Genomic DNA, 14,886 nt, shown 5'->3' with positions numbered 1-14,886 from the left:
GCTTACTGTTGCCCTGGTCACTCGTTGAATCCGGGCTCCACTGATAAGGGCTTTTCATATCTGTTACGCATGTGCTCAACTCTTAGTGGACCTGATTAGAGTTGATTGAACAAACACACAGCAGACTTTGTGAACCTGAAAACCCAGAGTTTCCAAACTTAGGCTACATCAATTCAGAGCTGAGGGTTTGAGACGAAGTTTGTCAAACCTCCTTTGTGAAACGGGTTAAAAGTTTATATATTATAAAAAAAATAAAAAATAAATAAAATAAACTGTTTCTAAAATAATTAAAAGGTTTCATAGACATGGCAACATAATTTTTCTACGTTTGCACAGGCCTCTAGTGGGAGCATTCCTGGTGTCATATTATAAAAAAATAAAAAAATAAATAAAAAGCTGTATCATGACACCCCTATTAGGAAACTGCTGTGGTACTTATAAAGTCTTGTCGTATTATAAATAAAGTTGTGTGTAGCTAAAAAAATATTCAAGATCAACCCAGTCACGACTTTATCAGCCGCTCTATCTTTATGTTAAAGAAATTCATCAATAGTTATGTGAAGGATTTAGTCAATACCAACAAAACTGAAATGATCAAATTGTACTTTTAAAGATGATAAAAAAAATCAGCATTAAATTGATCCCTACCTAAATCCCGGGTGATGACATTGATTGGGACGTGAGGCAGCACGTCCTTCACCTGCTGGACCATCCTAGTGATCCGGTGATCATCTGGACCCAAACTCTGAGCCATGAATCCAAGCCCAATAGAACCAGGTGTGGCACCTATGAAAACCGAAAGCAGCCCACTGACAACCGTGGAAAACTATGAAGACGACGAACTGAATGTGTAACCAGCTCATTTACTCACGTGTAGATGTCTGCGGGGCCGAATGTCTTTTCCTTTTAATGTGCTCTGCTTTATCAGCTTTAGTAATCTTGGTGGAGACCACTCCAAGTTCAATAGCAAGAAGCTGGGAAAAGACACACGAGGACAAAAGAGGAAAGTGATCGATTCAACGTTTCTGACCACAGATATTGGAGATATAGAAGCCGCTCACTTTACTGTGTTGATGTGATAAACTTGTTTCATTTTCCCAAAAAACCATTCAGAAGATGTTTTTTTATTCTTTAAATCTTTCAACACGACAGAGAAACTTTAATTATTTTTAAATCAAAACACATTGCTTAGTTTGTTCCTCAGAAGACAATGGAAAACAGCATTATAACAGCTTTCCTGCTCAGTGATCAAAGTAGAAAACTGTAGAAAACACTGAGCAGAAAGCAGCTGACTGAAGAGTGGTGCTGTATGTGGAAAAGCAGCTGTTCAACAGAACATCTGGGGTCAAGAAAAACAGGCACCGCAGCTTTTAATACACCATTAGTGAGAAAGCCTACTAATGTATACCATGTATTAATGACAACATGTCGTGTTGAATTTAAATTAGTGGTGGGCATACATTAAATGTTTTGATTAAAATGGCTCATTTGAATTCTACCAAACTGCTACCTAAATAATAAGTAAATAAATAAAAGTAAGTCTTTGAACAGGTTTCTGAAAACAGGTGGCGCCTCAGACCAGGGAAGCATCTCCCGTTTCCAAAATACATCGCAAACTGCTTGAGAAAGCTTTACTGCAATGATAACTGGTGATGGAAATAAATAATATTCAATAAGATATATTTGTGTTTAATAACTGTTTATATAGATAAACAAGAATTCTGAAATGTAGGCCTACATAATAGGTCATGATGAAATTCATCAGGCCCAGTGAAGAAGCAACAAAGGGTCCTGGTCAGGCCATCAACTCTACGGCAGCCATAATCTTTCCTGTACGGTGGAAACCCATCATCTTCCTCAGATTAACAGAGGTCACAAGTCTGGCAGTGACAGGGCGTTTCCAGCTGAACAATTCGTCTTTTGATCATCATTCTATTATGGTTGACGTGTTTTTACTGTGTTTAAAACCAGACTGTAGAAACTGCATGCTAATACTGATGCTAGTGAAAAACAAATGGACCGCAAAAGGTTCCTTAAAGAAAACTTTCTACGAAATGAAACAAGTGAAACTACAAATTTTCCACTTGAGGAGTTCTGGATAGAGCATATTGACAAACGAAAACGTTTTTTTTAATCTTTTTTAAATGTTTACATATTTTATTTACAATTTTGATATAATTACTGCTCTAAGCGGGTCGCCCCGTAAGCTAAAGTCATGTTTTAGAGTCGCTTTACTCCAGTTAATGATTAATCGATTGCTAAATTAGTTGAAGATTATTACAATAATCGATTAAAATGATAATTGTTTCAGCCCTAGTGTGAACACACTGATTTTTTTTTAATGAGCTGAAAGCTAATTTGACTTAATTCCAAATAAGTGCACACAAGTGCACAACTATTATCTACCAGAATAGAAATCTGCATGGGCAAACACTTTCTTCCTGAATCACATCCAGTCTATCAATTTGACAAAGCCATTCCTACTATTTATGCATGATGTACTTGTAAGAAGCTATGCAAAAAAAAAATAAAACAATCCCACTTTTGGTGTAAGATCTGCAGTTTTTGTTCTTGAGGTAAATAAACTGGACATCATACCTCTTGCACTTTGTTGGCAAACTCCTGGGCAGACTCCCCATCTTGTCTGGAAACTGTTGGGAGCCAACTGAAACAAACATTTTAAAAAGACAATGTTAGAAATCCTATTTCCTGAATCTGAGCTTAGGGTATGATGATACTTACTGTAGGAGCTATAATATGAATCTATCTCACACTAAAACTAGTTAATCAGCTTTACCAGCTGTCTGTAGATGAGTCAGACGATTTAGTGCTGCCAAGGCAACAGAAACCATTGCTGCTTCATACCATTCTCATCTTATCTAATAGAAGTAGAAACAAAATATGTAGTACCTTACATGATACACTGTAAACGGAGCAAAAAAAGTCCACAAGAGGTCTGTTAGCCAGCTGGACTCTACTGTGCTCTGTGGGAAACAGTAAAGACACACATTAATATGTTGTTAACACCCTCTTACATTTCAGCCCCTTGAATTTCCTGCCATAAATGCACAAAAATCTGACAAATCCTTTTAGCAATGCTATCCATCTTTTCTGACCTGAAACAAGTGAAAATCACGTTACCAAAGAAATCAGAGGTCTGGACACCCGTAAGGCCAAAGGTTGGATGGAATCAGTCAGTGAGAAAGGCCACGAGCTGCGATCGGAAACAAAAACACATTTAGCACTCTAAAATAACATCTTACTTATAAAACTGCATAGGGCTGGGCGATTTGACGTCGAATCAATATCACGATAAATTGGGCATTTTTACCTCCATAACGATAAATGCTCCAGCTCTTCTAACAGAAATAAAGGCATGTGCAGGAAATGCAACTGATCTATTTAGAATTTATTTATTTATTGAATAAATCACGTTACATGCGACACTAAAAATGCAATAATTTGTACAATTTATAATGTGCAATTTACTGTTTGATACCATGTGCAATAACCTTTTTTTCCTATATTTGACACCCAGTGCAATAAATATATATATATAAATATAAACATCCATCTATATAAATAACCATGTAAACACCCTGTGCAGTGATCCTGCTTAAAAAAAAAAAAAAGGTTAGTTAGGTTATGTCCAACAAAAACCTGTCCAACAAAAAAAAGGCTGGATTTTATTTTGGGGTTTTATTATAATTAACACCGAACACAAAGATCCAAATAGAGGGAGCATTTTACATTTTTTTCATTCTGAAGAGATGCATTTTTGAGCAAAGTATAGATGTGCTCCTTTGGCACCTTCTTCTTCTTTGAGCTGATGCAACCAGTTAATTTCACTGTGAGATAAAGTCAATCAATCAATCAATCAATCAATCAATCAATCAATCAATCAATCAATCAATCAATCAATCAACATATTACTTTCAATGAAATATAAAACTCTTGTACCCATTCAGTTGTACATATTCAACAATGTCTCATTGAACAGGAGAAAAATGTCCTTTCTTGCAAACATTTTTGCGCAGAGGTAATGGAGCCTTTTGCACGTCTCTGAACTCAACATTGAGGCTTTGCTGTAGGTGGTGGAGGTTGGGTGTGTTTCTTTAGAAAGTACCGACATTTTTCAGACAAACTTTGAATTTTGTGTTCTTTTGCTCAACATCTATGGCGTTGCGGAGTTTAGCAGCTGAGGCAGAGAAATTTCTTGCAAGAAAAAAAAGGTTAGAATTTATTTAACGTCCTCGGACAGAGAGACAGAGCTCTCACTAAGGGCAACCTTGGTACATACATTTATACCTTAAAAAATCCCCACACACAGACACTCCCCCCAGGGGAACCAACCCACCCCTTGCATAAAGAACTTTCTCACACGAACATTTGGAGTAAAAACAACTTGAGTTCATTGGGGCCATTTCCTATTAGGTTAAAATATCTTTCACTGGCCAGATGGGTCTCCTCAAACTTCATGCCACGAAGGAGGCTGTTTAACTCATTCTTATCTCCAATGACCTTCGTTTGGAGCCTGTGGGGCTAAGAACGGACATACCTCAATATTTACTCCACAGAGTAATTTGGGTGCCCCTAAACTAAGCATTCAGTGAGAACAATGTGCATCATTTAAAATTGCACACCCTCACTCAAAACAATGCGCTCTCGACTTCTTCTCTGCATGCTTAGCTTCATCTCTGCTCTCGCTGGGCTCCTCAGGATTAACTGATGTAATTTAGTTTACAGCTTTTAGACGCTTCTTCACTGGGTTCATCCGCACTTGTCTTTGTTTACGCTTCTGATTGGATCGGTGGAGTCACGTGATTACACACCTGCGGCCGTGTCTTACAGGGGAAGGAAATACCAGCTACCCTCACACACAGGAAAGGAAAACCAGCAGAATTAAGTTTATTTCTTTTACAGACATGGGAAAATTGTCGCCGTTTATCGTGGTGAATGGCGGTAACGGTAAAAATCCAGTTTATCGCCCAGCCCTAAAACCGGCCCTCTAAAAGATACGTACACATTCTTTAATAGCGAATGAGGAGAATACAAAGTGTTTATCATAAAGCGGGTGCAACAGAGTTAAGACCAAATGATTGCCTGATCTTATTGCAGGCAAAGAGAGTGATTCTTCTTAGCGTGCTTCACGGATTGATAAGAACTAGGAATGCAAGTCATTGATGAATGAATCTATAGATAATTAGAATGTAAAACATTTTCCTAAAAAACAGAATTCGGTATCAAGAGGAACTTTCCATAATACAAAGGGCTAAATATTCTTTTGCAATATGCAGATTTAAAAAAAAGTAGTATTCTTTCACATTTCTTAGACATCTTTAAATCTATAATATAAAACAAAACATGAATCTAATAGTTTACTAAATGAAAACAAAAATGTGGCACTTATTACTTTCAATGTACAGAGATGACATTACAAGAGGGCTCCACTTTGTTTCAATGAAGCGGAGGCTAACTGTAACATAGCTAGCTTTCTTTTTAGTTACATTTCATTGAAAAAGTTCAAACTTGGATTAATGAAGAGCAATAACTCAGAACTTTACTGCTAGCGTGTCTTTTTCTATCATATTACAAACTTTTTGCATAATTCTCTCCACTTTTTTCCTCACATATTTGCCTTTCAAACACAGCAGGGAATTTACGCTGCTCCTCCATGCAGATTAGCTATCTACTGTAGGTAATAACTTAGAGATGTTATCCAGGGTTTGCATTTACAAGCGGAACCACATAATAATAAATAAAAAAACAAAAACAACCAAAAGCCAAGCTAACCTGAACTTGAGCAGACCGACGCGGCCGTTGGTGGTGTCTTCTTCAGGAAAGATGAGCAAAGGCGGGACGCCCTCAGTAGAGCAGTACCTCTGAAGAGACTCCTCTATGGCTTCCCGGCCAGATGCTGAATGGATTTCCATGAAGCCCCTGGCCCAACACATGAAGCCTGTGGAGCCCTCCAACTGGGGCTGAGGAACAGAAAACAAAGGGTCAACCTTACCTTCCACTGCCTCCACCATTTAAAACAAGACACCATGTTTACCCAGAAAGCATTGAACACTTTGAACACTCTAAACCCCAGTAACACATTATCTGGAGAAAAAAGGAAATGATGCAGCTTTGAAGTTATGAGTTGATAACCAGCATTAGGGGTAGGATTAATAAGAATTTCTTTCATTTATTGATTTTTTAGGCAGTTAGGTTATGTCCAACAAAAAAACTCTAATCACACGGTGACTTCTAGAGTCAGTGGAACAGACTGGATTTCATTTTGGGGTTTTATGATGATTCACACCGAACACAAAGATCCAAATAGAGGGAGCATTTTACATCAACAGCCTAAATATTGGTAAGCAGAGACAGCAGTTGCTTAGGGGCCCCACCACTGACAGTTAGTGGACCCCTATGCAATCAAAGAGTAGAATGTCTCTTTGCAGATGTAATGGTGTGAAAATTTCCCTCTTAAACCCACCTGATACTGAAGTGACTGACATGATGTAGTCTTCAACATGATGGTGAGCTGTTTAAACACGACACCAATAGCAAAGCAGACTGTGGTACTTTTAATTACTATGTTAATAACTGTGTATAGTTCATTAGACGGTTGGTGGGGGATAAGCATCTCCCTGAAATGAGTTTATGGAACTTGGGTTGTCTGTAACATGTGGTGGTGCGCTGTCCATTCAAGGTGCGCAGTCAATATTTTTCCGTGTGTGATGTGTGATCATAAACTACTGATAATTGCATAACTGTATCTTCTTGGATGATTTATGGAACTGTTGCCGTATCTTGAACCTTTATCAGGTGCTGTATTTCATATGGGACCCATCCAGATAATGTTGCTTAAGCCTGGCGTACACTGTGTAAATTTTTCAAACGTTGCACGCAGCTACTGCTCACACTGTACGACTAATCGCAGGGTTTAGTCGTACAATGCGAGTTCACAGCTCATGATTTATGTTCGGCCCGACGCTCTGGTGTGGTCTACCTGCTCACACTGTGCGACTAAAAACCACATTGGACTCAACTCCGCAGTGAGATGCAGCTGCTCTGACTAGTCTATCCGTAAGCCAAACAAATAGTAGGGGAATATGAAGCTCACTATAGTGAACGGCACTGCCTTGGCAATTTGTGTAATTTTGTGCTGAAAGCCCTAAAAAGAAAAGGCGATGATGCATTTGGAATAAAGACATGACTGAGCAAGCGTGGCTCCTACGGTATGTCAATTTTAAAGACAGAACTGCATTTCACTCATTGCATCCCTGCCATGCTGCTGTGTTTACATCTGAGAGGGAGAATAAAAAGAAGAATCCTTCTTTGCGCATGCGCCCTGAGCGATTTGCCCACGACAGTCGGGAAAAAAATCAAACGTGTTTGATTTTCTCCCGACCTCATGATTCCTGATCGGGAGGAGGTCATGAGAGGCTGATCGCCCCTCGTAACCCCCTGTACACTACATGACTCAAGACGCACGATCAGGCTGAAAGTCGGCCCTATCGAAAGATTCTCGCACGACTGGAAAATCAGCCCGAAAATTGCACAGTGTACGCCGGGCTTTACGGACCTATTGTTGTGTCATTACACCATTGTTTTACATGTTTTCGCTTTGACGAGGTGCATTTAGAAACGAAGTATAAATGTGCTTCCAATGATGTGAATGGCATGACCAGTGCGGGTAAAGAAAAGCGAGACCAAGAAGGAGTGCAAAGTGAATTTCGCTGAACATTGTGCGTTCTGTTGCATCATGACAACCAATCAGGGACTGGATGCAGGGAGAAGGAGCGTAGCAGAGACGAAGCTTTTTATATCGAAATCGAAGATGGAAAAATTTATGTTGATACAGGATAAAGTAAGGAACTCTCTTAAGAGGTTTGTGAGTGGCTTTTAAAAAAAAAGCTGTTTTAGTTTAGGAATGATAAATCATTATCTGTACGAACTGAGAGCATCTCTGGCGGATCTGATGGATTCAAGGAGGCCGGTGAAGAATAAAATCACCATGACTCCATCTGTAAAATCCAGGTCTGACATGCCAAGATCAAACCAGCAAGCAGCAGATAGAAGCTCCTTCTATTTGATGACGCGGAGCAGAGAGTTAATCTAGTGGAGCTGGAGATATAAAGATAAATTTCCCATCTTCATATGAATCTTAATTTATTGTCTAAACATGAATAATATGTGAATCAAAATGTTAATTTTCACTTTTTTCTTCTTTTCCACTGGAGGATTGAAAAACTCAAAGAACATAATGTTTAGTGATATAAATCCCACTTCTTTCTGTAACCGGTGTCTTGAAGAAGCATTTTCTAACTTTGTAAGTTTCTTCAAAGTAGTTTTGATAGTCGGATTATAAATGCTTTGGTAAAATGCCACAGCTGAACATCTGGACAGAAAAGTAATAAAGTTCATTTCTTTTTTAAATCCTAACTTTGATTGTAATAACAATAGTGACAAAGTATTGTTCAAGAATTTTAGGTTCATGTCACCCATTCCGGGTGGGAACGCACCATTAGATTTAAGTTGGGTGAATATGAATTCATGCATGGTTCATCGTTTAGCAGCAGATAACAGTGAGAACTGAACACTCACGGTATTGAAGGGGGTCAGGAGGTTGATGATGTTATGGTCAAACTCTGTCACATGGTTGCATACGTAGAGTTTGGTGTTTTTATCTCGGGATCGAGGATTCCTCTGTCTCACATGCATCCCGAGAACTGAGCACATTATCCTAACAACAAATCTACCAGGAGACAAGGAGGGGACAAAAGCAGGTTAACAGCAGATAACATGTCAGCTTCTAATCATGTGACTCCTGAAAACATTCATGATCTTCTCCACTTCCATTAAGGCAAGACGCTCAGCATGTAATGTTAAACCATACTTGCCTTCGCACAAAGCTCTCTGGGATTGCACTGCTGACCAGGAAAACGTGAACCCCAATAAAAATCCGTATCAACATTAGACAGATGCCGACAGGACAGTAGATGAGCAACAGCAGGAGAGCCACGGTGTCTTTGGGGAACCTGTGCAAAGAATGCATAAACATTTTTAGTTAAAATGGAGAAAATTTCAACTTTACCAGCTGTCAGATTCATCAAATGTTTGGTTTAGGAAGATTACATCTTTGGAAAAAATGAGATTTTATTCCATTAACCCAATTCCTTCAGCTGCAAACATTTCAATTGTTATATTTATATCATTTGTGTGAAACAATATTATTATACAAGCAGGTTTCACAGCTTTTCTTTACCATTTCTATACCCTTTGAATTAAAGGGTAATAGAGGACAATATTTTATTTTCGGGTGGATCACCTAAATAAATGGTCTTCCTAATTGTCAATCATTCTGGTGATATGTTTACATAAGGCTGTCCTAAGTGCTTGTCCAATTAGCTATCTTTTTCTGCACATGCGCACTTTCAGTCGTATATCTGTGGTGAGCTACAGTTTCAGACAGTTGTTGAAGCTCACCTTTCTCAACTTGGTTTTTTGAAAATGGCCGAGGGTCGTAAGAGAAAGTTCATGAGAAGAAAAGAAAGGCGTCAGAAGAGGCAGATATATCCCAGAATGCTTTGCGTGGGGAGCTCTCCTTGCAAAGCATAATGGGATTTGCTGTCACAGCAGCCCCACTAATGGCAAAGATGGTGCAGGTGCGCAGTGGAGGAGGACTAAAGGGCAGATTAGACTTCTGCAACCACACACATCAAATGTTGCTTGGGTCAGGTCGTGAACCAGTTTTGCCGGTATGCTTCTGCACCGTCGGTCTGGGATTTCTAGGGACGCACAGCAGTTTCCAAGGGCAAAAAATCATACAGTGTATCCCTGGTTTAGGGCAGACGTTCGGGCACAATAAGCTTGTATGACCTATGAGAACAGCAACTTTTAAACAGAGCGTGCACAAGGAGAAATGTGCTCTTGCGCACGCACAATAGGCGTTCCCTTTTTTTTATTTTTTCCTACTTGCTTTGATTCTGTTTCATCTTCCTGTATTTGAATCATGTAAAGCACTTTGCATTGTCTTTGTACTGAATTGTGCTATACAAATAAAATTGCCTTGCCTTGCCTATCGGGAGCCGGTATAATGTTGTGCATGTGCATATTTTTCTTTAAAGTGGTTTTAAAAAATTCACGAAAATCCTCCACAATACCTTTAAGGTGACCTACTGAAGGGGTGATAGTTGAAATAAAAGCTAGGTTTTGAAAGCAACATATGTCATTTGTAATTTTTAAATGGAAAAGAAAAGAAAATAGAAAAAATAGGAAAAAGTAAAACCGATTAGATTTTTATTTCTTATCGCCCAGCAATAACAAAAAAAACCCAAAAAACATACATACATATATATATATACATACATACACACACACACATTTAAAACACAATGGTTCAGATCAACACACATATTTCCCATCAGGGTTTTCCAAAATTCTAGACCTCCCATTCCCTTTGAGGCTATTTTAATAGTTGATTTCCACAGTGGTTAGAGCAGATCAATATAAACAAGACGAATAAAATAGAAATAAACCTATTAGACACATCAAACATATATGATCCCTGTAACAAGAAACCGCAATGCAGTTCAGTTAGGCTTGAAGTGGATACCTAGGTTCTCTTTAATCAGCTAGACATTCTCCATCAGTCTCATATCCACCTGTCAGTGGATTACCTATTTTAGCTGCACAAGAAACATTCCCACTGGTGTCCCCCAGGGCTGAGTCCCCTCCCACTTCTTCTTTTCTCTTTATTCAAATGACTGCTCCTTAGCAGCCATGCTTGTGCAACTCCCTGACCCCATTCCATAAAGCAGGGTCAATGGTGGTAGGAGGATCTGGGGTAAAATCCTGCATACTGTGGCTTTTTCCAGCTTCAGAAAAGTGTTAAAATGAGTAAAATCATGACAACTAATTTCGCAGAAACAAACCCTGCTCAGTAGCAGGTCTGTTCAGAGAAACTCCGCGCATTTCCTGGTTTTTAGCAGAGATCTGCACAATGAAGTGTCGGAAATGATGTGTCCTTTTCTGGAAGGACCTGTTGATGTAAGAGCACAAATACTCAGAGGATATCTCTGTTTGGAGAGGGTGATTTATCTTTTCTGAAGGATATCTCATCTTTAAATTATATAAAAGAGGTCATCAATAAAATTATCTTTAATCAGATTTTAATAATTTTAGCAAGCACTACATAAGTTTTTGCCACGGTCACACATTTGACTCCCTACTGTTGGATCACCAAAGGTGTTTCTAAATTCTTTTCTGCACACATTTACAGTTTTCCTTGTAAGCAAACAGTAACCAAAGAAAAACTTGTTGTTTACACTCACAAACCTATAGAAAATCCTTAAGTGCAATGGTTGGATCTGATTCAGTATTTACGGATATAAATTAGGACTTCACTGTAGCATAAAATACACAAAGCTAAGGTGAAGTCAGGTTGTGTTCCCAGTAGCACAGAAAAGTTTTTGGAAATTGCAGATTATCTTTTCTGGACTGAATAGTGGCCCCACACCTACATGTGAACTATAGCCACATAGAAAACATTGATTTTCCAAATACAGGAAACTAAACTCACTTTTTACAACTGAACAGGCGACATATTTGTGTTTAGGTTTCATTTTCTCTAGTGATGTTCTGAGATCAGCCGAGGCTTCAAGGCGTGTGTCGAGTACTGGAGGGGGCGTTTCTGCGATAGTATCGAGGCTTGCTTCATTTGGGGGAGGAGCCAAAATAGATGACATCCAAAGCCTGTGGTTCAGCCCGAAGTGGTTCAGCTCGCCCCAAACTTTGGCAGCCATTTAAACAGCCTCAGTATTCGGTCAAGATGTGGGAGTTTGTAGGAGAGTTGGATAGAGTTTGCATAGGTTATAAGAATAGACTGGTGTTTTTTCCAACTAATCTAGTTGGATTAAACAATGTAATGATCAATATCACAGCAATCCACAGATAATAGATGGCATGGATTCGAAGTAGTATTGCTTTATAAAGATGTGTCATCTATTAGGTGGCATCAGCTGTAAGAGATGGGCTTCCAACTCGTTGGATGTTGGTACAAGACCCCGCTCAGACTTTTATAAGTTTTGCTAAAACACAACTAGTATTTGGCTAATGTGACTAATTTGCATTTGTTGCCCTAGTAGATTGGTAAAAACACACAAAAAAAAATAGATTGGTGGGTAACTTCCAACCCTATTAAAACCACAAACTGTGGAAAAACTATGATGTTTAAATAAAAATGACTAACACCTTTCATTTTGCTCATCATTGTCCAATTTGTACAAAGACTCTCACCGGCTGCTTAAGCTTATTTGACTAAAATGGCAGTAAAACTGTGTACCTAAAATTACTGTTCTCTTCTAAGACGTTTTAAACACAAAAAAACTTACCAAAGATTTGATCATACAGACCACACATTAACTATTTCAAATTCACTTATATGGGGGAGAGAGAAAACCCCCGAAGAAAATCAATATTGCAAAAAAATAATAATAATCACAACTGTATTGCTAGCTGTAGTTCTGCAGTCCACCAGTAGGTGGAGCCATGTTCACATGAGGCTTCATGAACTGTGTATCTACGTACGGTAGAAGAAATTTGGCCAAACGGTTCAATGCCTCAGGAGGCTTCATCTCTCCGTCACTAATTTTCACCAACTTATTACACGTGTCATTACTACAAAACCATCCAGTGAAGCGTGACACTTCTCATTGCTTTACCGTTTAACTTTTTAAATATGTAGAAACTGAATTCCTCCTGCAGCAGATGGTAAAGGCACAGTAATTTGTATACATCTTCAAAACCCCAGATGCATCAGAGGTGCACACTACAAAAAAGGCTACAGGGTAAATAATAGACATAAAGCCATCATTCATCTACTACTTGGGCTAATTAGCCTCTCGTCTTTAAGAGTTTTTTTTTAAACTCTCCTAGATACGTTTGGATTGCAATTAAGACATAAATCCGTCTTCTATACTTTTAAAACACTATAGGAAGACAACCATCCAAACACTGGCTAATTAGCTTTATAAGCGGTTAGCTCCTGTTAGCATGTCGTTAGCTGACTTACCGACGAAAGTCAAACATGTCCTCGATCCCCCGAGTCTCCATGTCTGCCCGTCGGACTTTGGCTTGGCACACAGGCTAATGCTAAGAATACCACCTGACCTCTAAATGTGGCTGAGTCATAACGTTCACAGCAGCGCTTTGGTCATCCACTGGGTGAACTGGTAACCAGTTACCTGTGTCGTTTACTCAATAAACTAGGAAGACTGTAAAACGGAACCTAAGCTAGCTGGGTAGTTAGCATAGCCGCTATCAACAGACGTTACTTCCTGTTTTGTGGCCTTATTTCCGGTTATAAGCATACCAAAATAAGGGTAGATTAAAAATAACTAAGGTTTTACAGCTTCGATAGATTAAACTCCGATGATCCAGTTTTATTGATATTAATTTAATTTTTTTTTAAATATTTTTCCCAAACGCAAGTTCTTTTAATTTTAAAGTGGGGGTGTAAAAGCTGGATGGATTATGTCTCCCTCTAGTGTTTGAACTGTGAAATTGGACATATTTTCATTAAAATTATGTGAAGGCAAATCTTTGGAAAAATCTATTTATGTGCATATAAAAGAATCAAAATCTTAATGACTTGAATTTAAAATAATAAACTAAGAATCGCTGGTGAAGGTTCTCAGTCGTCAAGGTCAAAGTAATTAAAAAAAAATTTGTCCAGGTTTGAACATTTGGAAAACAAAGTCCAGTAGTTTGTTTTTTAAACTTTTTTGAAATAAACTAAGAACCCTTAACCTCTTTACTTGTATTGTAAAACAACAATTTCAATTATACGCTGTCTAGGCAAACTCTATAAATCCTTATATTTTAAAATTTCAGTTAATAAAAATCTAATAGCTATAGCACTACGCTTTTGATGACTATTTTGACAGTAAAAAGGTTTACTGTGCAAAAAACAAACAAAAAAAAAATCCATATTTTATTACAGCATTATTATCTCACACTGAGAAATGTAAAAAAATATCAGTAATAAAATAAAGGACTGCTATTGACATGTTCAAACATGTTCAGCCTAAATTATTTAGAGGAATCACACACGAAAAATCAAATTTATAAAACATTACACATTATTTATTGTTCACTAATATAACTATACCTAACCTTTTGTGCAGGAGTCTGGGATACCAACTAAAGAAATCCCTAAAACCTGCTATGGATGTAGCAGAAAAGAGCCATCATGATAGTTCCTCAACTTAAACATAGGTATTAAATAATACAATAACTACAATAACTTAAATAATCTCATAATCAATTCAGTCCAACCTGTCAAATAAACTGTCTGTAGTGTCTTTAAATGTCCAGTAGGTGTCAGTATTCTCTGTGAATGTATTAATACAGTTTGGAGAAACGCTTCAAGATGCCTTCAAGATCACCTTCTAGTATTACTACAAAAGAAAAAAAAAAACGTTATCAAATTTGTCCTTTTAAGATATGCCAAAAACAAAGAAAAACACTCTGATTTAGAGTCCATGTCTAAAAGGTTTCATGTTTAACTTTAATTTATTGGTTTGTAATCTTTTTACCAATTCATTTCTCTCAGTTGGATATAGTACAAAATAATATAACGTGCTCCACTGTTTCTTCTTGAAAACAGAAATCACATTTCCCTGTAGCATGTTTCTACGGAAGAGGAATTGGCCCATGAAAAAAAAAAAGTTAACTGATTTTTCAATATTATTTCAGTTTAATAGGGGGGGGGGGGAAGTCAGTATTCTGACTTTAATCTCAGAATTCTGACTTTAATTTCAGAATTTTGAATCTTAAGGTAGATGGGAACCATGAAAGAAGAGATTTTGGAGCAATCAGCTTCACTGACAA

General features: G+C 37.9%; 1 protein-coding gene across 1 annotated transcript in view; it reads right to left on the bottom strand.

Annotated features, from left to right (window-relative positions):
- Positions 1 to 13,321, bottom strand: part of aup1 (ancient ubiquitous protein 1) — a 19,667-nt gene extending 6,346 nt beyond the window's left edge. The window contains exons 1-9 of the mRNA XM_015383370.1: positions 13,067 to 13,321; positions 8,895 to 9,032; positions 8,599 to 8,749; positions 5,794 to 5,981; positions 3,142 to 3,214; positions 2,911 to 2,984; positions 2,599 to 2,665; positions 872 to 974; positions 649 to 786 (exon numbers count right to left, since the gene is read on the bottom strand). Coding sequence (XP_015238856.1) covers positions 649 to 786; positions 872 to 974; positions 2,599 to 2,665; positions 2,911 to 2,984; positions 3,142 to 3,214; positions 5,794 to 5,981; positions 8,599 to 8,749; positions 8,895 to 9,032; positions 13,067 to 13,107 — 973 coding nt within the window. The 5' untranslated portion in view covers positions 13,108 to 13,321. The remainder of the gene's footprint in view (positions 1 to 648; positions 787 to 871; positions 975 to 2,598; positions 2,666 to 2,910; positions 2,985 to 3,141; positions 3,215 to 5,793; positions 5,982 to 8,598; positions 8,750 to 8,894; positions 9,033 to 13,066) is intronic.
- Between the last annotated feature and the right edge of the window lie 1,565 nt (positions 13,322 to 14,886).

This window comes from Cyprinodon variegatus, unplaced genomic scaffold, assembly GCF_000732505.1.
Source record: "Cyprinodon variegatus isolate N-32 unplaced genomic scaffold, C_variegatus-1.0 Scaffold283, whole genome shotgun sequence".
Classification (NCBI taxonomy): Eukaryota; Metazoa; Chordata; class Actinopteri; order Cyprinodontiformes; family Cyprinodontidae; genus Cyprinodon; species Cyprinodon variegatus.
This window is presented reverse-complemented; position numbering and strand designations above follow the sequence as displayed.